Raw genomic sequence first — 21444 nt, forward strand, 5'->3', positions numbered from 1 at the left:
CACCTGAACATTGATGCTGTGAAAGGATTTCCTGTTCACAAAATCCCCCTCATTGGCCGGGGGGCATTTTATCCTGATGTGGGTGCAATCCAGTGCACCAATGACATTGGGGAAACCTGTAACACAAAGCAATGAGTATCCCTACTGTGACTGTTCCAAGATAGTGTAACACTTGCTTTGTAATCTGTAATTCCTCCTACCTGCAATACTGTAAAATTCATCTTTGATGTAGCACAGTCTTCTGTGGCCAGGGAAGGTGATGAAGATGTGTGCAATTGATTTCAGCGCCAGAGTTACACTCCTGACGATACGGCAAATTGTGGCTTTGTTGAAATATTCGGCATCCCCCACTGTATACAGGAAACTGCCAGATGCAAAGAAGCGCAAGGCCACGCAGACCATTTGTGGGAGGGTTAGGGCGTGGCTCCGCGCTGTGCGGTGCTGGATCCTGGGCCCCAGCAGTCTGCAGAGGTAGCGGATGCCATCCCCAGAAAACTTGTAGCGCTCATAGAGGTGGTTGTCAGGAAAGCCCATCGGGTCTGACCTGTCCTGGAACACCCTCTCTCGTCGGAAGGCTCTCCTCAGCACCAGTGCTTCCTCATCCATCACATCCTCCAGGAAAGGACACGCCATTGTGGGGGGAGGAACACTTCATACATAGTATATAGTCTATTGCATTACTTAATTACATTGGGAACATATTTGCGCCCTTATCACAGCCATTTCTCATCAGCTCACCAGTTGCAAATGATTAGTTAGTCGTCACGGACAGTCTAATGACACTGCTAACCTTTGCCAGAGCTGGATAATTGAGCCATGCTGATGTGTTTCACACACAGTACAGTGTGCATTGAAGGGCTCTCCACTGGGCATAACTTACCTCCCGCTCCAGTTTTTTTATTTCAAGGTCCAACTTCCTCAGGGTGCGTCTTTTGATCTCTGTTTCAAGGTACATGTCCTGCATTTTCCTCTTTTTGTACTGGATCTGCACATCCGCCAGCTCAATTTGCCGCTTCAGGTGTGTGGCATAGAGCTGTCTGACAGTGTGCGAGTTCTGTGTGAAACACATCGATTAGCACAGCAGGGATTGCGCATGATGGGGGATGTCCTTCCAGTTATACTCACCATGGTGCCAGGCTGGCTTTCAGCGTCTGGGTCCTGTAAAGGAAATGGAAATCATATTTTGTGTGGGCACCACATCATGACTTCTCTCACCCATTGTGGACTGAATGAGTACTTCCACAAGCTTGACATGGTACCTCAGGCTTTCTAGAGTCCAGGGGCAGGGTCTCATCATCACCATCATCATCATCATCATAATCATCATCATCATCATCTCCTGCTGCGGCTGCTACACTGGTGCCTTCACCCTGCCACATTCAATGGGATTCATATTGAAGCTAGTCGACATAACATGCCAGGCCTATGCCACAGTCAATAGGATTTCTATTGGGGGTAGTCAACAAGACTATGCCTTTGATGGATTACTCACCGGATCTGCCTGTTCTGGTGCTTGTGGGTCTGCTAATGGTGTTGGTGGTTCTGGTGCTGGTGGATCTATGAGGGTGATTGTGTTGCCGGACACTGCAAGGCAAGCCAAAGTCAGACAGTGCACATGGCTTCATATGAATGGTTGGTTGTGTCCCATGTGTATTGGTGATGAAGGGATGTACCATGCATGAAAGGGGTGACATCTTTGGAAGGACAAGAGTCAGTGGCTGTCCCCCCAGGGATCCCCTCCAACACCGGCCTCCCTTTGTTGAAGTGTAGGACCTTGTCCTCTGCTGGGGTGAGGTTGGGTTTTGGTGAACTACCCCCGGTTTCCTGTTTGTGGGTATTTTTCTTGACTGCTAAAATCAGTTCAGACAATGTGTGAGCAGGCACCTTCTGGGTACAATGTAGGCTACACCTAACTTGCATTGTTAACCATTTGTCAGGGCACTTACCAGTCTGCAGGATGTTCTTGTGCTTGATCTTAACTTGTTGCCAAGTTCTTTTGGGTCCAGTCATGTTTATTCTGTGTGTGTATATTGAAAGAATATATATGGCCAAGTAAATTCATCATGGACCGTGTGTGTGTGTGTGTGTTTATATTTTGCCGTCAGACAGACTTAATTATACACACACATTTGAATAGCCTTCATGTAGGCTATTGAAACAGCAGAGATATGGGGGTACATTCTCTATCATTTTACTCGCATGTCCAGTAAATTTAATAATTTTCGGGGATGTTAACTAACTAATTGGATTGTAATTACGACTGTTTCAGTCGGTTCCAGTACCAGTGGTTTGCGAGTCTATTTGTGGCTTAGCCTACTTACGCATTCAGTTGGTCAGCAATTGATTGCCACCCTCGCTCCCTCTGTTTGATTATAATTGCCGTATTTCCTTTCCTTTGTATTATGTGCTTGACCCCCTCATACGCCTCCATCAAAAGCTCTTGCTCCGTTGATGAGAAGTATGCTGCACGCGCCGTCGTCGCCATGGTGAATTTGGGATCTGCATCAGGGAATCAGTGATCGACCTCGAGGTTTGAGGAAGCCGTGTGCGCGCACTTCACAGGATTAGTTGCACCAAAGAGTATGGAAGGCCAAGAGAGGACACTTAGGTGAATTTTTGGCACCCACCTGAAGAAGGCGCTCGCGTAAAGTTGCCGCCATTATGGACTGTCACCTGCTGCTGAATTCATCCAGTCAACATGAAGACTGCAAATCAGGGGCCTGTTGCACAAAAGAAGAATTAAGATATCCAGGATAAATGACAAAGCTGGGCTCGACATATCCCAATGAGAGCGGCCTGGCTTAATTGGTTGCACAAAGGCCAAACCAGGATGAGCAGAAGCCAGGGTAGCTAATCCTGTGAAGTGTGCGCACACAACTTCCTCAAATAGACCTCGATATTAATCACTGATGCAGATCCCAAATTCACCATAGCAACGACCACTATGAGGCATACTTCTAACCAACTGAGCAAAAGCTTTGGATGGAGGCGTATGAGGCGGTCAAACACCTCATAAAAAAGAAAGAAAATACATAATCTAACAGAGGGAGCGAAGGTGGCAAACAATTGTTGACCAACTGAATTTGTAAGTAGGCTAGCCGCTAGCCCACAAATAGCCTACACTCGCCAACCACTCCACTGAAACCGAATGATTACAATCCAAGGAGTTAGTTAGCGTAGGGCATGGGTTCCCAAACTCCATCAATGTGGGCCTCTCCTCTGAAAACAGTGACACACCCGCGCCCCCCCAACCCCCCAAATTTGTCCATTATGCAAGGCAGCGTTACACAGTGAGAGGCTGTCTGACAGTAGGCTACTTTATTGTTAAAACTGAATAAGGCCCAGCTAATGTCTCTGTGTTTTCCTTGTCCGGCAGTGTGACTTTGTGGTCTAAAAGCGCAAGCTTGCGTGAAAGTCATACAGTAAATGCACGGAGCTGATTAGCTGTAGCCTACTACAGTACAGGCTGTCTTCTCTAATGACAGCTATATGGTACTCATTTTGTTCTCAGGTATATTCTAGCTATCAACAATGCAGAGGAGATAGCTGAGTATGTAGGTGAACTCCTCCAGGGGACAGACGGTCGGAAGAAGCATTTCATAGATGAGCTGGTGGACCGGTGGCAGAGGCAGACCCCAGACGACACCAGCACGTTCCTCTTCAAAGACTCCGGGGCAGGAGCAGGTAGGGGGTTGTAGCCTATTATGTAGCCTACCTAATTACTAGTACGGTGAATTTGTGACCATCGCAAAATGTGTGACCATCGGATTTTGTGACCGGTGGTCATGGTCACACATTTCGGTGATCACAGATGTCGGTGTATTAACACGCGGAAATCAGTGACCACCGGATCTGGTCACTGGTCACAGAATTCCGCATAACAACTGGTTGAATCAGGGCGACGCGAAACCTCCGGTTGAAAATACGTCGGTTGCTCTGGGAAGAGGGGCTAGCAGCTGATGACACAGTGGAAGTCAGAAGTAACAGTAGCCTAACTATAGTAACAGTACTCCTATATGCTAACATGGATATCTTAATAGCAACACTATAGCTTACAATTAGAATCAGAATCAGGTTTTATTATAAAAATAATTTTTTATTTATTTTTTATAATTTGCCACCTCCACCGCCTCCTCCTCCGAGCCAGGGAAGAGGAGAGAGAGAGAAGAGGACATCTCTCTCTCTCCCTGACTCTCTCTCAGTGGTCCAGAGAGAGAGAGAGGAGAAGGAGATATCAACTTGACTTTTTTTACTCTATACACTGTTTATGTATTACAATGATAAAAACACAAAAACATAAAACAATGTGTTTGATTACCCATCAAGAAGAGCCAATGGACTGTTCCATCATCACCCCTAGTAAACCTGAGAGTGTGAATCTGGGTGGCCAGGGGGAGTGCTCAGCTGCAGCCAGGACCACTTTCCCATGATATCAGGTGAGAGGAGTGGCATGTCTTGACAATTATGACTTAAGATTAGCACCTTGAGGATCCTCTACAGCAGGGCTATTCCGCTCAGGCCCTGCTATTGGTTCATTGGTATCGCTCAATTCACTTGTAATCGATTAATTAGGTGGGCTAGCTTGTAAAAGCTAGCCCAATTTGTGATATTCCCACTATTTCTTTCTTTCTTATTATTATTCTCCCCGCTTTTTTGGCCCTTAACTACTTCTTCATACTTTGTGCTAGAAACTTCATTCAAACTTTAAAATGTTCATCGTCTTTAGCTGTTTCCCGGATGTATTCAGATTTTTATATTTTTTATAGTTTTTTAGTAATTTAACTTTTATTAGTCATTTTTGTGCCATTGAAACTGCTGGTGGAATGTTCAGTATCATTATGTTTTTAGAGTGGTGGCAGCTGTTGCTTTGAAAATATTCACACAATTTGTAAACTGCTGTCGCTCCTACAGTTTTAACAGCTCATACACATATTCTACATTAAAACGTTCACACAACTGTGCTGATTCGTACAATATAAGTATCTAAGCTGTGTGACTTATAGTTTTCACGGTATGACGATTTGTTCGGCAACTGCGCTCTCCATTGAAACGTATGGGCCCACACTCTACCTTTTGAGCTGCTAATTTTGCATTTTTACCCTTTTTCTAACTCGTCGCCATGCCTACAGTTTTTAAGCTACACGGACATATCATATCCTAAAATGTTCAGCATTTTCTCAGGATTCCTACGGTGTCAATATCTAGGCTGTGACCTTTATACTTTTTGAGAGAGAGCTGTCTGAATCTGACATGCCTTTCCATTGAAGTGAATGAGAGGATGCTCACAGTGTCAGTTGGGATTTGAATTTGGGGACACGTGCAGGCTCTCTGTACAGGCACCCTTTTATGACTATTGTGGTAGCATTCATATTCATTCCTTCCTTCCTTCCTTCCTTCCTTCCTTCCTTCCTTCCATCCATCTTTCCTTCCTTCCTTCCTTCCTTCCTTCCTTCCTTCCTTCTTTCCTTCCTTCCTTCCTTCCATCCTTCCTTTCTTCCCTTCCTTCCTTCCTTCCTTCCTTCCTTCCTTCCTTCCTTCCATCCATCCTTCCATCCTTCCATCCTTCCTTCTTTCCTTCCTTCCTTCCTTCCTTCCTTCCTTCCTTCCTTCCTTCCTTCCTTCCTTCCTTCCTTTCTTCCTTTCCTTCCTTCCATCCATCCTCCATCCTTCCTTCCATCCATCTTTCCTTCCTTCCTTCCTTCCTTCCTTCCTTCTATCCTTCCTTCCTTCCATCCTTCTTTCTTTCTTTCTTTCTTTCTTTCTTATAATAATAATTCCTTCCTTCCTTCCTTCCTTCCATCCTTCCTTCCTTCCTTCCTTCCTTCCTTCCTTCCTTCCTTCCTTCCTTCCTTCCTTCCTTCCTTCTTCCCTTCCTTCCTTCCTTCCTTCCTTCCTTCCTTCCATCCATCCTTCCTTTCTTCCCTTCCTTCCTTCCATCCATCCTTCCTTCCATCCTTCCTTCCTTCCTTCCTTCCTTTCCTTCCTTTCCTTCCTTCCATCCATCCTTCCATCCTTCCTTCCTTCCATCCATCTTTCCTTCCTTCCTTCCTTCCTTCCTTCCTTCCTTCCTTCCTTCCTTCCTTCCTTTCCTTCCATCCATCCATCCATCCTTCCATCTTTCCTTCCTTCCTTCCTTCCTTCCATACTTCCTTCCTTCCTTCCATCTTTCCTTCCTTCCTTCCTTCTTTCTCTTTCTTTCTTTCTTTAATCCATCCATCCATCCATCCATCCTTCTTTCTTTCTTTCTTTCTTTCTTTCTTTCTTTCTTTCTTTCTTTCTTTCTTTCTTTCTTTCTTTCTTTCTTTCTTTCTTTCTTTCTTTCTTTCTTCCTTCCATCCATCCATCCATCCATCCATCTTTCTTTCTTTCTTTCTTTCATCCATCCATCCATCCATCTTTCTTTCTTCCATCCATCCTGCTTTCTTTCTTTCATCCATCCATCCATCCTTCCTTCCTTCCCTCCTTCCTTCCTTCCTTGCATCCTTCCTTCCTTCCATCCATCCTTCCTTCCTTCCATCCTTGCTTCCTTCCATCCTTCCTTCCTTCCTTCCATCCTTCCATCCTTCTTTCTTTCTTTCTTTCTTTCTTTCTTTCTTTCTTTCTTTCTTTCTTTCTTTCTCTTCGTGGTGGCGTGGTGGTCTCGCCACCACGCCACAGACCCCACAACTCAGCCCCTGATTGAGCTAGAGACACACAGTCTTCACCAGTGGGTGCAAGGAGACTACCCGGAGGTCTTCATGGTGGAGTCAGGTAGGTGGCCCGGAGAGGGGTACACTGTCCCTGACTGGCTCTGACCTGAGGGGGTGGAGTCTCATCACCACGCCACTATCCATGCCACGGGCCCCACAACTCAACCCCTGAGTGGGCTAGAGACACAGTCTTCATTGGTGGATGCATTGACATTGCCCAGAGGTCACTGTACTGTCCCCGACTAGCTGTGACCCAAGGGGGCGGGGCCTAACCAGCACGCCACTATCCACGCCACGGGCCCCACAACTCAGCCCCTGAGTGGGCTAGAGACACACGGTCTTCACCAGTTGAGTCAGGTAGGTGGCCCGGAGAGGGCTACACTGTCCCTGACTGGCTCTGACCTGAGGGGGCGGAGTCTCACCCCCATGCCACTATCCACGCCACGGCCCCACAACTCAGCCCCTGAGTGGGCTAGAGACACATGGTCTTCACCGGTGCGGGCGAGTAGGTGGCCCGGAGAGGGGTACACTGTCCTCGACCAGCTCTGACCTGAGGGGGCGGAGTCTCACCACCATGCCACTGTCCACACCACAGACCCCACAACTCAGCCCCTGATTGGGCTAGAGACGCACAGTCTTCGCCGGTGGGTGCATGGAGATTGCCTGGTCCATAGTAGTTCTAGCAGTAGCTGTTACATACAACTGCAGCAGCTAGCCCACCTCACATTTTCTCCAGGAAATGTACTTTCTAGTTTGTAATAGATGTAATGATACATTCAATTTTGACTTGATTTGTATGTATTTTGTTCTTTCAGATGAGTGATGCTGTGCTGTCATCTCATGTTAACCCCACTGAGGATGTACTTCGACAGCGTGTGCTGGACCTGCTGAGTGTGATGATGCCACCGATATCAGCGCCTGTAAACAAAATTGACCATGATGGCAATACACCATACTACATATCTGGGTACAGTATATAGGTTGTAAGGCTGTAGAGAAGTATAGTCACTGTGAAGAGTGTAACATCTTGACCACAGATTGACCTGACAATCCAGGGTACACATTTCTGAGTAACGGTACACTGATCTCAACCTAGGAGAAAAGGGCCTTAAAGTGCTCAGCCTGGCACAGGTTGATCTACACACAGATGGATGGGTGGAAGTTATTCACCAGTAATATGAAGGCTCTGAGTGAGTGCAACAGAGTGGTCTGTGACAGGAAAAAGTGACAAGAGGCACTCATCTACTGTACATAGTCAAATTATTGTTACGCATCAGAATCCATCACATCCTGTAGGAGGAAAACCACTGTATCTCTCAGCCAAACCAGAAGAGAAACAGAACATTTCTCAAAATCAGTCAGCAATAAAACAAACATGTATTAGTGTAGCCTTGTTGTAAGATATATATTGTCCATTAAATGTACATGTAATGCAAATTTGTATTTGGCACTCTGGCAACACAGTATAAAAACTGACAATAAAAAAATGCATAAAAAAGTCAGAAAATGAATCTATAGTGTTCTGTGTTCTTGAGCTTTGGGGGGGAGGGGGGCAGGGGCCTATTGTATTATAGTATGTCCTTGTTTTGAATGGCCACAGCAGAGTGCACAAATGATTTCTTGCAACCATCTTCCTGGCTAATGGGACCTGGAGTCTCCTGCCAGATGGTAACAGCTGGAATGATGGGGGTAGGTAGGGTCATTATAGATCAGGGTGTTTTTTGTTGTTTTGGGCTGATTGTATAGGTTCTGGAGTTGCAGTTGTTTGTCTCTGGTGATTTTGCTGGCCTGGTTGACCACCTGAGTTGTTTCTGTGTCTGAGAGGTTCCCATACCATGAGACGGTGTTGAAGGTGAGAACACTCAGTGAGTGACCTGTAGACCTGTGGACCATGGTCAGGGTGTGTTCACTGGTGTTGAAGCTCCTCCGTTTCCTGAGGGAGACACTGCCTTGCCTTTTTTATAGATGTAGTCTGCACGGTTAGTTTGTCAGTGATTGTTCCCAGGTATTTCAATGGCCTGTTCCACTTCTTGCCCCTTCATGATAGTAAGCTTAGGCAGGCCCTATCCTGCCTGCTCCCATCATACCTCCCAGACACAGCTCCTTGGTATTACTGAAGATGTGTAGTCTAGCGAAGTTATAGCTTGTATATAAATATGGGTATGAACATTGATGAAATACAAGTGTAGCTGGTATGTAAATATGGTATAACCTAAACATTGATGAAATAGAAGTGTAGGTAGGTAAATGTGTATGAACATAGATTTCAATATGAAACAATAATTTCTGGGGAAATTAAATTCAGTGAAAAAAGGGAACCTTATGTAAACCTGTATGGATGTAGTTGTACAGGTATCAGTCTATATAGAATGAGTAGGCCTAGCTTGTATAGTATTTGTGCAGATTTAATTGTATATTTTCATCAAGATAAAATAAAAAAGTCAGATCGTAATACTGGGAATTCCTGATGATTTACTATTTAGTAAACAAAAGTGTCAACATGAAAAGGTGAATGCATGACACTGACAGCGAACAGTGCACAATCAACTTGACCGTCCAAAATGGCAGTGGCCCAGCTCAGCAGCTGGGTGTATTGGCTCCATAGGAGACTTAATAGGAGTGTCCCCTCTTGGTATTCCATACTCTTTAGTTGCACATGGCTTCACTATGCGCAGCTGCTCAGCCTGGTTTGGCTTTTGTGCAACCAGTTAAGCCAGGCCGGGATACGTAGAGCCCAGCTTTGTCATTTTTCCTGTATATCTTAAAGGGGAAATTCGAAAACTTTAAATAAATAAACATGTCTTAAACAGAAATGGAAAGGGGAAGAAGATCAAGATGACAAAAAAAAAAAGAACAATAATAATTTAAAAACTTGACTTCGTCTCCAGATCCTCTTTATTCTAGTCTTCCTGCGGTCCACATAAAATGATACAAACACTGACAATATACAGACAAACAGACAGACATACAAACATCAACCCCATGAGTCTAGACAGAAACTACATAGTAAAAGTCAAAATCTATTTACATTACCAAACATTGCATGAGGTTATCAAAACACACTATTGAGTTGAAGCACAACAAAACATAGCAGTTGGCACTAGCATCATTCCTGTTGTGTGGTCTCTCTCAATAGCTTGTTTCTGTGATTTTTTGAATAGGTATTTGCCTCCTTGGTCCCCTCCACAATCTGGTTTTCTAGCTTCTTATGGAATTGATCCAAGGCAGCCAGTAGGTTGTCCAACAAAGCCTGCAAAAAGGATTACAACCATATTTTTTCGTAAATCCTGGAACAAGCATTCATTTACCCACAGCTTAATATGTCTGATGAATGTAACAGCTGATGTGCCACCATTTGCATGCTTCACTTGCGAGAGTGGTAAACGAGCCATGAGGGAGAGCACATGTCGTCAGGGTTACCTGTGCCTTCTCTGTTTCCTTGTTACAGCCATCCCTCAGGTTTTGCATTGTGCTACGAAACTGCTCAGTCTCTCTGATGATCTCCTGCATCTGGTCAGCTACCTCCTCTCTCTTCTGATGGAGCTGATTCCACTGTCTGCAGAGGGGAGAACAACGCCATGTCAGATTGTCCAGAACACATGTTAGAAAAGCAGTTGCGTGCTGTACCATAGCATCAAATCATTTAAATCCAGGAACTAAGGTATTAGTCGCAGGAAAGTGACCGTCTTTGTTTACCCCATCACATCGTGAACCTTCTGCTCCTTCACGTCCTTCATCTGCTGCCTGCGTATCTGCCGCTTGAAGTCCTTGTCCACCTTCATGGCCCATGTCCTCTTCAGCTGGGACTCCTCTGTGCTCTGGTCCTTCAGCTCCTTCTGACGCTTCACATAATGAGCCTCCAGTTCCTGGACCTGGACAGCGCACGCAAATATACACACAGGTCTTTTATTTATCTTCACTTCAGGGTGGAAATGGTGAGGCTTCCTAAAGGGATTGCTCTGGTACCTCCTGATGATGCTCCTGGGTCTTGTTCATGCTGCCCTGCAGGTCCTGGTCCAGTATTTTGTACATGAGCTGGATCTCTGCCTTGTCGTGGGTCACACCTTGCACCGTGGTCTGCAGCTCCACAAGCCTCTCGTCCGCTTGCTCCTGTTCAACACACGGGTCCAGTCTGAGCGGTTAAACCTCAGCTCAGTAGACCACCCACCTCAAATGTGAGCCCAGGCGAGGCTCTCCACTCACGATGGAGAGCTTGATGTTCTTCACGTTCTCCTTCATCTTCTCCATCTGGGTCTTCATCTCCTCTGGTGATTCCACGATCTGAGACTTGAGTTGTCCGATGGTGTCCTTCAGCGTGGTCAGGTCCATCTTCATCCGAGTCTGGCAGGGACATAAAGACATTCACTTACCAACAAACGGAGAGGCAGATTTTCATCTAAGGATGTGTTCCACACCAACATAAAATAACAATGAAAAGGCGTGAGGAACAACAACCACTAGACCATTGTTTCCTACCAGTTTCTGTGACCTCTCTGCATTTTCTGTTTTCCACTCTGCAATCTGCTCCTTCAGACCATTCTAGGAAAAAAAGAGAAAAATTAAACTACATATACCGCCTCATGGTTGTATGCCTCCGCCAACAAGTAAAGTTGCAATTTACATCCACGTATGTCCAGACTCATAAAAATATATGTAGTGAACACTTTTAGGGTCATTACAGAAACCAAACATTGAATATTAGATGAATAAATGTTGCTGTATCATTGCAAGGATAGACTATATTTATTTTGTTTTATCAGCTACAGAGGTAAGCAAAACATTATGTCACATTGAAACGGACCTTTGAGCTTTTGGTAGAGACTGGTGTGAGATTTTTCATAATTAGCATAGGAATTCTTGAGTTATGGCCAAAATCATATTGTGATGTCATCTTTTTCCCACCAAATTCATTCAATTCAAATTCATCCAAGTGGACCAGACAATAGAGATCTCACGTTCACAAGGATGGGACGGATGTGAGGTCACAGTGACCTTGACCACCAAAATCAAATTAGTTCATCCCAAGTGGACATTTAGACCAAATTTGAAGAAATTCCCTCAAGGCATTAGATATAGTGCTCAACAGAATGGGACGGATGGACAACCCGAAAACATGCCTCTGGCCACAGCTTTTGCCGGCGGAGGCATAAAGAACTGTAAAGCTACGGTGGCCCAACTCGTTCATGATGTACCTAGTGGTGATGTGGTTTTCAGTGTTGCCATGGCTACTTACGGTCTCCTGTAGCTCGTGCTTAGTAGCAGTGGAGAGGTCAGAGACAGCGGTGGCCAGCTCCTTAAACTCTGCTTGCTGCTCCGGGGGAATAGTTCTGTAGGAGGGAAAGGGACAGTCAGGTGCTGCTGTACCACGCTGACCATTTACAGCCCCAAGTCTTACATAAGACTTACGTCAGCTTCTCAATCTTCTTCTCAGCATCCTTTATTCCTCTTGTGTAGAATTGCAGTCTATCCATGTCTGCCCTCTAAGAAACACGTTATGACACAAAGAAATCAAGGTAATCAGCAGTGACGACAAATTATGTAACCACATCACATTTTTGGAATTTCACAAGTGAACGTTCAGACATATGATCTGCAATGGGTATACACATACAAATCTCTCCTGCTGCTCCAGGACCATCTCCACCCTCTGCTTTCTGAAGTGGAGAAAGTTCATGATACTACTCAGCACAGTGATGGTACGCTTCAACTCTGTAGGATAGATGAGCAAGACATTATTAAAGAGCAGTGATAAGCAATTTCAATTACAAATCGCACATTAGCTAGCTATATACTTACTTGGGGCCAGTAGGTCACTCAGGCTGAAGTCATACACGTAGCACGTGGATAGAAACTGACACCTGCAGAAGAAAACGTGTTAAATGCTACCAAAGACTGAAATAGTGTAATTTTCTAGAGCACATATTTAAGGATCTACAGACACTCACATTCGCAGATAAACACTTAGGATGGCTGTTAAGGCTGGATATTGGCTGTTCTCTGACATAGGGACCTGTTTGAAACAAACTCAAAATCTGATTCCATGGAATCCATGATTCCTATGATAAATTATAAAAGACGAGCAAGTCTGTGTTTGGGTAGTACTACATTGCCACATACCATGGAATGACATTCAGGCTTGAAGCGATAGAGGAGCTGCAGTAATCTCATGTATAGTCTCCGGATTGAATCTGGCTGTAAGGGAGGAAAACAAAACCAACTAACTTGCAAGCAGGAGAACGTAATGTAATTTCCATCATTTCTAACAGAGGTAGCTAGCTATGTTAACAGCAACTCAACTGATGACAGTTCAACAATGCTTCAACCGCCGATAACATGTTTGGGAGCAAACTCTTAACTAGTTAGCCTACTAATTAGCTGCTATCGTCGATAATCTTACAACATTTTACAACTTACATTTGGGTTTGGGATGAGGTCATTCTTAGAGAAATGTTTTGCCTCTTGACCAGTGAGGACTTCCGTGCGAAAAAAGTTTACGATTGCATCCACCTTGTAAAGTGGGAAGGTGTTGTCTGTCATTTTCCAAGGCTACAGGCAAATTTGAGGATGTAGAAATCAGCTAAAAACTGAAAAGCATACGCTGCCGTATACTATTGTTGTATCGTGTACCGTTGCAATTTTGTTTTGGGCGCGTTGGAACTACTTCCTTTTTATGAATAATACAGAGTAATCTGATTGGCCCGTTCCCTTTTCGTCGTTATAGTAAGGTTTGCCTACTGCGCCACCCACCGGGCTGGAGGAAATTGGGAATTGAATTGGCTCTAATATGATAGATAACTAGAACTCACTGATAAAAAGGTGCATGCTATTATCATTTACAGTTTGTTAGAAGAAATGTATACATGTTTTTACGATAATATGCTACGAATGTCCTACACTTGCAATGTTGAGCTGAGCTCAGAATGTTTCAGAATAAAAGCCTCTCATTCAGGATCTACGTATTTCGAGTCGAGGAGGGGTACCTTTATCTTTTAGACGCAGCTTTAATTTTGAAACACATTATCAAATGCATCACAGAAAAGGAAGAAGAAGCACATGATCAGCTGACCATATTATGACACTCAGGACGAAATGTACTGTAGGTAGGTAGGTAAACTGCTTTCTTCGTGTGTTGTTGCGATTGAACATGAGACAGGCAACTAACGTTGCTATTAGTTATACTACTAGCTAAAGGTCCTCCGCACAACAATGCATGACAACAAGCATTCGGAGCTCTGGATGAGTTTGAAAGAGTCGCTTCAATCAAACACTTAGTTACAAACCACCTTGTTGTCTGTCTCAACAATGTTGAGTTGCTGATCACGGAACTGTTTGTGCCTGCCCTGACCGCGGCTACCTTGCTAAATTTACAATGGCGGCAAACTGGCCCGAGAGAATTGCAGCCTTCTTACGCAGTCCGTCCGAGTTCCTGTCTTGGCAGTCCGGCACCACATCGGAGAGTTTCCTCGCGGAGTTACTACGCGAACTAAGAGACGACAGGGCCAGCGATAATGTCAAGGTAAGAGAACCAGCTTCCCGAATAGCTTGCTACTACTTAGCTAGGCTATAATACTCTTAATGAGACGAGGACCTCGTTTTGGACCACTGGATCCAAATCAACTGTTTCTGCTCCTCCCAGGTCCTGCTGCTGTCCCCACTGTGTGAGCATCCTACGCTGTTATGCCCCTCAATTTCAGTTGGGGAGGAGACAGCCCTGGAGCTCATGTCAGTGTTTGCCCAGTGTCCTCCCAAGTCCCTCACTCTCCGCTGCCACACCCTCCTGGCTCTCACCTCTGTGCTGCTCTGCTCGTCATGCGTGAGCACACAGTCGCATGCCTCCCAAGACTTCCTCGACCTCCTCCTGCGGATAGTCCAGGACACCAATGATCTCAGGGATGGGGCCGGAGCATGCGCCGTTCGGGCCACGGCCTGCGACTGCCTGCGGGAGCTGGAGGCCTGCTGCCCATGTTTGCTGTCCCAGCGCCTGGAGCTCCTGAGTGGGCTTAGGCAGCAGGAAAGCTCCAGGCTTCACCAGGCCTATGCAGGGCTCCATGCCCTAGGCTTGAGGAATGCCGTGTACCTGCTCACCCAGCAGACTGGAGCTGGCGCTGCCGAGCTGAAAGCTGTGCTGGAGGGGAACGAGGAGCTCGTACTGGGCGGCGGCTCCCACGCAGAAACAGCCTTTTTCTCCCCCCTCGCCCTCAGCCCCACGGGCAGGGCCCCCACCCTCCAGACGGGCCCGGACTGTAAGGAGCTACGCTTTCTGCTCTCCTCTCTCCTGGAGGAGTCCTACCTCCTCACTCCTGTGGCCCAGGCTGCACTGCTGCGAGGGCTGGTGGAGGTGGTGGCCATGGTGCCTGCTGTTTCCCCGGCGGTCTTTAAAGCTCAGCTGCTCCGTCTACTGGGCACGTCAGAGGTGAGTCGTCTTTAGGACATGTCGACGACGACGCACAACTGCTATACCAGTGCTCGTACTAATTTGTGACAGAGGACTCTTTCAGCCAATTAATTATCCAAGACTCATTTCATCGTGTAGCCTAACCCCAATCTCTCCCTGTCCCGCCATAGGTCTGCCTCTTCCACGCCACTCTGCTGATGAAGGCTGCATTCACGGACAGTCTGTTCAGCGCTGAGGACGAGGCCTTCCTCCTCAAGCGTTTGGTCGGCCTGTCCCAGCACCCCCTCAAGGGCACGCCCGAGAAGCTCTTCTACATGGACTGCATCCTGCACTTCCCGGAGAACCGTCCAATCAGCGGCGGGGACTGGGACGACAGCCTGCCCGTGCAGCTGACGCCCCGGCTGGCTGCCGCCCTAGCGCCCACCGTGTTCAATGACAGCTCCAGCATGTTGGCCCGCCTCCACCTGCTGTCCCTGGTGTACCTGGAGGAGGGGGAGGAGGCCTGCGATGGCGAGGGAGGGCGGGGCCTGGCCTACCTGTACGACCACCTGACGTCGCTCCTCCGCATCGTGGAGAACCACGGCAGCAGGGAGATGGTGGTGACCTTCTTCCGAGCCTCCTTCCTCTTCCTCCTCCACTTCCGCCACATGGAGCGCTACTCGGAGGACCTGACGCGACGGCTGTGCGCGCTGTACCTCCGCCACACCCGGCTGGCCCCGCACGTGGTCAACCTAGCGGACCGCGCCCAGGAGAGGCTGGAGGGGTCGGGCTGGGCCGCCGGCCTGCTCGGGGCCCTGCAGAGGGCCATCACAGAGGCCCCGCTGGCCCAGCTCACCCTGAGCCACTTCCGCTGGCACCTTAAGGTCCTCGGACGCGTGGCAGAGGAGAGGGAGGTCCCCCAGAAGAGCACCCTCAGCTTCCTGCTCAGTGTCGTCACTTCCTCTTCCCTGTGTGTGGGCGGGGACTGGCGGCTAGGGAACGGCGTGCTGGGGGTGTGTCGACGTCTGCTCCTGCACCCCAGCCTGGACGCGCTCCTCACCCCGCTGGCTGACCTCCTGCAGCATCTCACCTGTCACTACGGCGACACCGACATCCAGGACCACGCCCGTCTGTACTACACCCTGCTGACCACCCTCTCCGGGGAGAAGCTGGGGTCTGTGTTAGCCCAGGGGGGGCGACAGGGGGGCCGACAGACCAAAGCACGCTCAATGTCGGTCATCGTGTCCGAGACTGAAGACCTGAACAGCGGTCTGACCGTACACCGCACAGGGACACTCTTACTGAGGCTGGTCAAACTGGACAGCCGTCAACCAGAGAGGGAAATGAACCCCAGACCGGACAGTGAAGCACAGCCCGATCCAAGCCCCGAACCAGATCACAGCCCAGAGAGCCCCCCAGGTCTGGGGACGAGGGAGCTGGAGGAGTACAGAGCCCAGTTCCAGACCCCCGGCTTTGCCTCCGAGATCACCCTCTTGTACCAGCTGGCGCACGCCGAAGTTCGCGACCCCAGGTTCGACCAGCTCTTCAGCATCCGCCTGCACTTTGACCTGACGGACGGCCACTACGAGGACGTGAGCGACATCAGCGTGCCGTGTCTGTTCAGAGAGCGGAAGCCCCCGGTGGTGAGGCTGAGGCTACGGCCCAGGCAGCCGTACCCCACCACCCTGAGAGCCAGCGCCGTCTTCACCACCCGGGACGGGCACGTCTGGCACACTGCCCTGGCAGACCTCCGGGTGGCTTTCCCTCAGGTGTTCCTGCCCCCGCCTACACCCCTGACCTGGGCAGAGGGACACAAGCGGAGGCTGTTCCAGGGGATGTGGGAGGAGGTGGGCTCCGGGGAGTCGGAGAGAGATTCGTCTGACAACGCCTCTAGCCTGTTCTGCTGCCAGCTGGGGGCGTCGGCCTTGGTTTCGTTGATAGAGAAGCACTTTCGTCCGTATCTGATCTCTGATTTTGACCCGCCAGATGAGGATCCGGGCGAGAGGAAGGTGCTCTTTTTCCTCCCGCCACAGTCTCACATCCTGCTGAAGGTCAGGACAGAGGAGGACGCTGTGCAGGTCAATATCGCCACAGACAACTGGAAGCTTCTCCCTTACATAGGCTCTTACCTGAAGATGGTGGCCAGAGAGCAGCACACCGCAGCCTAAGGGTGAAAGAAGATACTGCATAAGTTAGGCCTTATGATTAAATTAACAGCTAAATTGTACTTGCCAATAATGGGATGATTCTATGTACTGTTATTACAGCTGTAAACTTTCCAGAAATTACAGCTGTAAACTTTCATCAAACTGCTATGTATAGCGCACACTTTGCGCACACAAGCCTACTGTATGTTGTTTAATTGCGCAGACATATTGGGCTGGTAGTCTTCATAGCCATTATTTTGTTTGTTTACAAATGACCTGAATTCCTGTGCTTAAGTTTGACTGCTACTTAGCTGACTTAATCTTAATGCCTCAATTCCACTGACTGTTTGGTGGGGTTCCAAATGCACTCAGGTTTTATTCCGTCCGCTACACGGCTTCAACCTGCACCAGTTGCATTTAAGGAGCGAGCATTTTGTTTGATATTTTGACAGGCACGGGGTGGGACCCATATACCATTTCTTCTACTACTATATGATGCGTCCCAGAGGTGGCATCCGTCAAAAATAGACCCGGTGTCTATTTTTCCCAGAGCTCTGCGGCGAGCTGGTTCTGGGGCTCTTCTGAAACGTCCGCAGCACATCTGTCGGAAACACAATCGTTGGCTAGAATGGCCGTGGTCAACCGTAAGGTGACAGGAACGCACCACAGCCGGAGTCAGTGGAATTTCAGCGTTAATTTTAGACAACTGCAGTACTTGAACAAATAACTAATATATCCTGTAATATGTATTGGGCTAAAGTTTGGTTTGCATATTATTGTACATAAAGAAACAACTTAGACAAAAAAAAGTCTGACTTTATTTGTTATATATTTCTAAAAATACTTTTATTTTCATGAAAACCTGGCAAAATAAAGACTGAATGAATCATTCCATCCGAGTTACTTGGGACACACTCCACTCTTCTCCCTTGAGTATCTTGTCTTAAAGAATACAATTAGTTTGACTAACTCAGCTCAAGACTGAATAGAAGGTTGTTTACAATCATGTGTTGTTAAACCCAAAGTGGGACCACATTTACTGTACAACCTGAGAGATTCCACATATTTCATTTGTTGACCTTTCATCTAAATAGATATGAAGGTTTCAGTTGCAGATATGTTCCATAAAAGCAGAAAACTTTAAAATCTGTGTGAAAACCATGCTTTTGTGCCAGGAAGATGATTACATAACCCTTAAACAATACAAAACTATTTAGTACATAAGAGTCTGAAGCAGCCCGGTACATCTGACCCTTCATGTTCATTGACACCATTACAGCCACTCAGTTCCAGTTCCTGTCTCGTCCAGTTCCAGTCTCGTCCAGTTCTAAACTGTCCTGCTCCTTCATTTAGTCAGGCCCTCAAAGTTTGGCTCTGTGCAGAGTGGCAAGGCTGTCTGCTGGTTGAGGAGTTTGTCCATAATGCCCATCTCTGCGTCGCGCTTCTGCGCCTCATCAAGGGGGGTCCAGGACATGTCGTACTGAAGTTTGTAACCAGCAACAAACTTGTGAGGGCACCCGGAACCCCATTCCTAGAGATGAGATAGATAAAGAATAGTTACATAACTTAATATTCAAAAATGCAAGGGTAAATGAAGAGTAGGCACCAAAATTTGTCAGCTTCATAAAACAGAGGTTCAGGGTTTGGCAGGCACACAAAACAGCCAATTATTTTCATATATTTACATGAATAGGTGGCCTGTTTTCGTTCATTTCTACCTCTCCATACAGTATCCCCCTGTATTTATGCTTACACAACTGAACTCCCACACACATAGCCAGGATTACTCCACCTCAAACTAGTTCAGTTTTCCCATTCGGAGGACATCAACAACCTTAGGGTCACATGCAGACTTTGGACACTGAGCTCCTCCAACTGATAACACAGTATACACCACATGTGCCTCAGCGTGTAAGAGCATGCCCTCTACTGTACGGAGGGCTTCCCTGAGATGACAGAACATTGCAAACAAAATGCTAATTCAATAATACACAATTTTTTCTCATCTTTTCCTTGTCTGGAGTCAAGCGCTACAAAACATTGGCAGAAGGGCAGAGCAAGCACGTTAGCCTACCTTTCAAACCCAGCGGCAATTGAACATTATTTAATCTGGAGCATATGAACAAAATACAAAAACATTCAGGTAATACACCTTGCCGTTTGTGTAGTAAAAACTCTGTGAAGTGAGAGTTAAAGTGGAAGAAAGCCCAAGTAAATCACACTGTGTGCCAGTTATGCTACAGACAGCTCGCTAGCAATACTTGAAAAGTGGAACTCTGCGATCAGTGACCAATCAGAGCGCAAATCAGTCTCTCTGCACGGCTCTATCTGACAGCCAATCAGCGTCTGATACAAAATCCTATCGGATTCTCATTGGTGTCCACAAATAGGTTTTTCTCAGAAGCTGTCCACTAAAAATCTACTTGGACATGTCTTAGATATATGATTATCTGGTCCTCTGCCATGTTTGTATAGCCTTGTTTATTCTTAGTCTATACAGGGCTGTGTAGACGACCAACCTGTGGGGAGAGGATGGAGAAGTATTTCTGGCCTGATGGGCGCTCGTAAAGGTAATATATGTTCCCTGGCTTCTTTACGACGTTACATGCAGCGTGATGGAGTTCAGCATCCTTCTTGGCGTCCTCCAGGACCTACAGAGAGAGAAACACAAAATCAGTGTATTGAACTCTTGAACAGAGTATTGAAAATGTAATTTTATCCTGCCTGACTCAACTCCTATGCATATAATATCATAAAGGCATATCTAACAAGCTCAACACATCAGCTTTCACAGAGCCACAGTCATAGAAAGACTCTGGCAATGCACCATTGAGCCTCACCTTTCTGGCCTGTTCCTGCAGGTATCTGATTTGATCAGCGATCACAGTCAATCTGTTGCAAGCATTAGCTTTGACAAAATCGTCTCCCTAGAAAACAAACACAGAAGGAAGGCAATTACATTGTTAGTTCTATGCATGTTTTTGTTGTGGGCTTCACTTTTAACAGTTTGGGGCTGTGAATGAATATGACTGTTGTGCCTGAGCCTACCCTCTGCACTTGTGTCGCCAGAGCCACCAGGTCCAAGGGGTCTCCCACCCTGTTGGTCTGGTAAGAGCTGACGAGGGCCAGGCCACTGGGGCTACTGCTGCTCTCCACCAACGTCACTGAAAACAAACAGGTGGGCTGTGTTACATCATATCTGAGTGGACTGTGTTACATCATATCTGAGGGGAAGGTGTTATCATATTCGAGTCTGATACACAGGGAACTGCACTAACATAGGGCTATCTGATGACTGATCTAATCTTCTATTGCAATTGTAATCAACTTGTAACCCCCTTAATAGTCAAACCTTTCAATCTGTCGCCAAAAGATTACAAATATTCATGCCCAGCACTCGTGCCGGTGTGATTGGTTACACTTTCTGTGTTGGATGCATCTAGTTCACGTTTTACAAATGACAGCTGTTTATGTTTAGGCTACTATCGTGCAAGGCAGCTTTGAGATCAGGAATCATTAGAAAATAGGCTCAACAATAAAACGAAGGCATCGTTTATAATGATATTGGGTTATTTCTAGGCTACCTAAAGGGCCGACAATTTCCTTTCAAACTAGCTTTAATTCAGTAGCACTAAAGGTGAATGTTAGACAATGCATTAGGTTACACATTGGCTTTTAGATAAGGGTTACCTTTGGTCGTTTTGTCTGGTTGATTCGGAAGGCTTACTGTTCTGTCCATTTTCTTTCTGTTGCAAGAATATGTTGCACGCTTTACTTCTCTTCAAGTTGTAACCGTGCTCCGGTGAATGTTTGTCCCATGGATGTATTGGTTTGTCGAATCCTTCTGGGGGGAGTTTCAGGGTCCTACGTCTCCATAAGAGCCGACAACTGTACGTCATACTTTTGCCTGTGTAAAAATAATCACAAATAATATTCTGGGGCTACGAATATCGGCGAATCTTATTTAAAAGAACTGGAAATGTGTAGTTCAATTCCAAGTTATACGTTTCAACCGAATTAACTATAGGTTTGATATACAATTTGTGCTGGGGAAACATTTATTATAACGGATTTCCCATTGGCCACTAAAGGACAACAACAGTAGACTAGTAGGCTAGTAAAGTGGTTAGCCCATACCTCCATGGTTTAGCCTCACCGTAAACTGTAGGTAGTTAGGCTATAGAGATGAAATTCCACTTCATTGTGAAATAGGCTAGATTACAGATTCAAATTC

General features: G+C 46.6%; 3 protein-coding genes across 3 annotated transcripts; 1 reads left to right on the top strand and 2 right to left on the bottom strand.

Annotated features, from left to right (window-relative positions):
• Window positions 1-9795: 9795 nt before the first annotated feature.
• On the bottom strand, window positions 9796-13226 carry nuf2 (UF2 component of NDC80 kinetochore complex; the record flags this gene model as incomplete). Its single annotated transcript, XM_084440912.1, has 13 exons — window positions 9796-9939; window positions 10110-10245; window positions 10386-10561; window positions 10656-10799; window positions 10893-11030; window positions 11166-11228; window positions 11923-12016; window positions 12096-12169; window positions 12301-12398; window positions 12486-12547; window positions 12635-12699; window positions 12807-12881; window positions 13104-13226. The coding sequence occupies 13 exons, from the start codon at window positions 13224-13226 to the stop codon at window positions 9796-9798; spliced, it is 1392 nt and encodes a 463-aa protein (XP_084297038.1).
• Window positions 13227-13797: 571 nt separating this feature from the next.
• Window positions 13798-17932, top strand: ap5b1 (adaptor related protein complex 5 subunit beta 1). The gene is made up of 3 exons (XM_084440861.1): window positions 13798-14205; window positions 14326-15102; window positions 15255-17932. The coding sequence occupies exons 1-3, from the start codon at window positions 14059-14061 to the stop codon at window positions 17229-17231; spliced, it is 2901 nt and encodes a 966-aa protein (XP_084296987.1). The 5' UTR covers window positions 13798-14058; the 3' UTR covers window positions 17232-17932.
• A 144-nt stretch (window positions 17933-18076) lies between these two features.
• Window positions 18077-21036, bottom strand: cUnh1orf50 (chromosome Un C1orf50 homolog). The gene is made up of 5 exons (XM_084440862.1): window positions 20901-21036; window positions 20259-20374; window positions 20051-20137; window positions 19730-19861; window positions 18077-18741 (listed from the first exon to the last, which is right to left on the bottom strand). The coding sequence occupies exons 1-5, from the start codon at window positions 20947-20949 to the stop codon at window positions 18556-18558; spliced, it is 570 nt and encodes a 189-aa protein (XP_084296988.1). The 5' UTR covers window positions 20950-21036; the 3' UTR covers window positions 18077-18555.
• Between the last annotated feature and the right edge of the window lie 408 nt (window positions 21037-21444).

Source organism: Borostomias antarcticus (assembly GCF_949987555.1).
Source record: "Borostomias antarcticus genome assembly, chromosome: 7".
Taxonomy (NCBI): Eukaryota; Metazoa; Chordata; class Actinopteri; order Stomiiformes; family Stomiidae; genus Borostomias; species Borostomias antarcticus.

Coding starts and splice junctions, on each gene's coding strand:
- ap5b1 (XM_084440861.1), top strand. CDS start 14,059: ATGGCGGCAAACTGGCCCGAGAGAATTGCAGCCTTCTTACGCAGTCCG. Junction 14,206..14,325: donor GGGCCAGCGATAATGTCAAG/GTAAGAGAACCA, acceptor TGCTCCTCCCAG/GTCCTGCTGCTGTCCCCACT. Junction 15,103..15,254: donor GTCTACTGGGCACGTCAGAG/GTGAGTCGTCTT, acceptor GTCCCGCCATAG/GTCTGCCTCTTCCACGCCAC.
- cUnh1orf50 (XM_084440862.1), bottom strand. CDS start 20,949: ATGGACAGAACAGTAAGCCTTCCGAATCAACCAGACAAAACGACCAAA. Junction 20,375..20,900: donor ACCAGACAAAACGACCAAAG/GTAACCCTTATC, acceptor GTTTGTTTTCAG/TGACGTTGGTGGAGAGCAGC. Junction 19,862..20,050: donor TGCAGGAACAGGCCAGAAAG/GTGAGGCTCAAT, acceptor CTCTCTCTGTAG/GTCCTGGAGGACGCCAAGAA.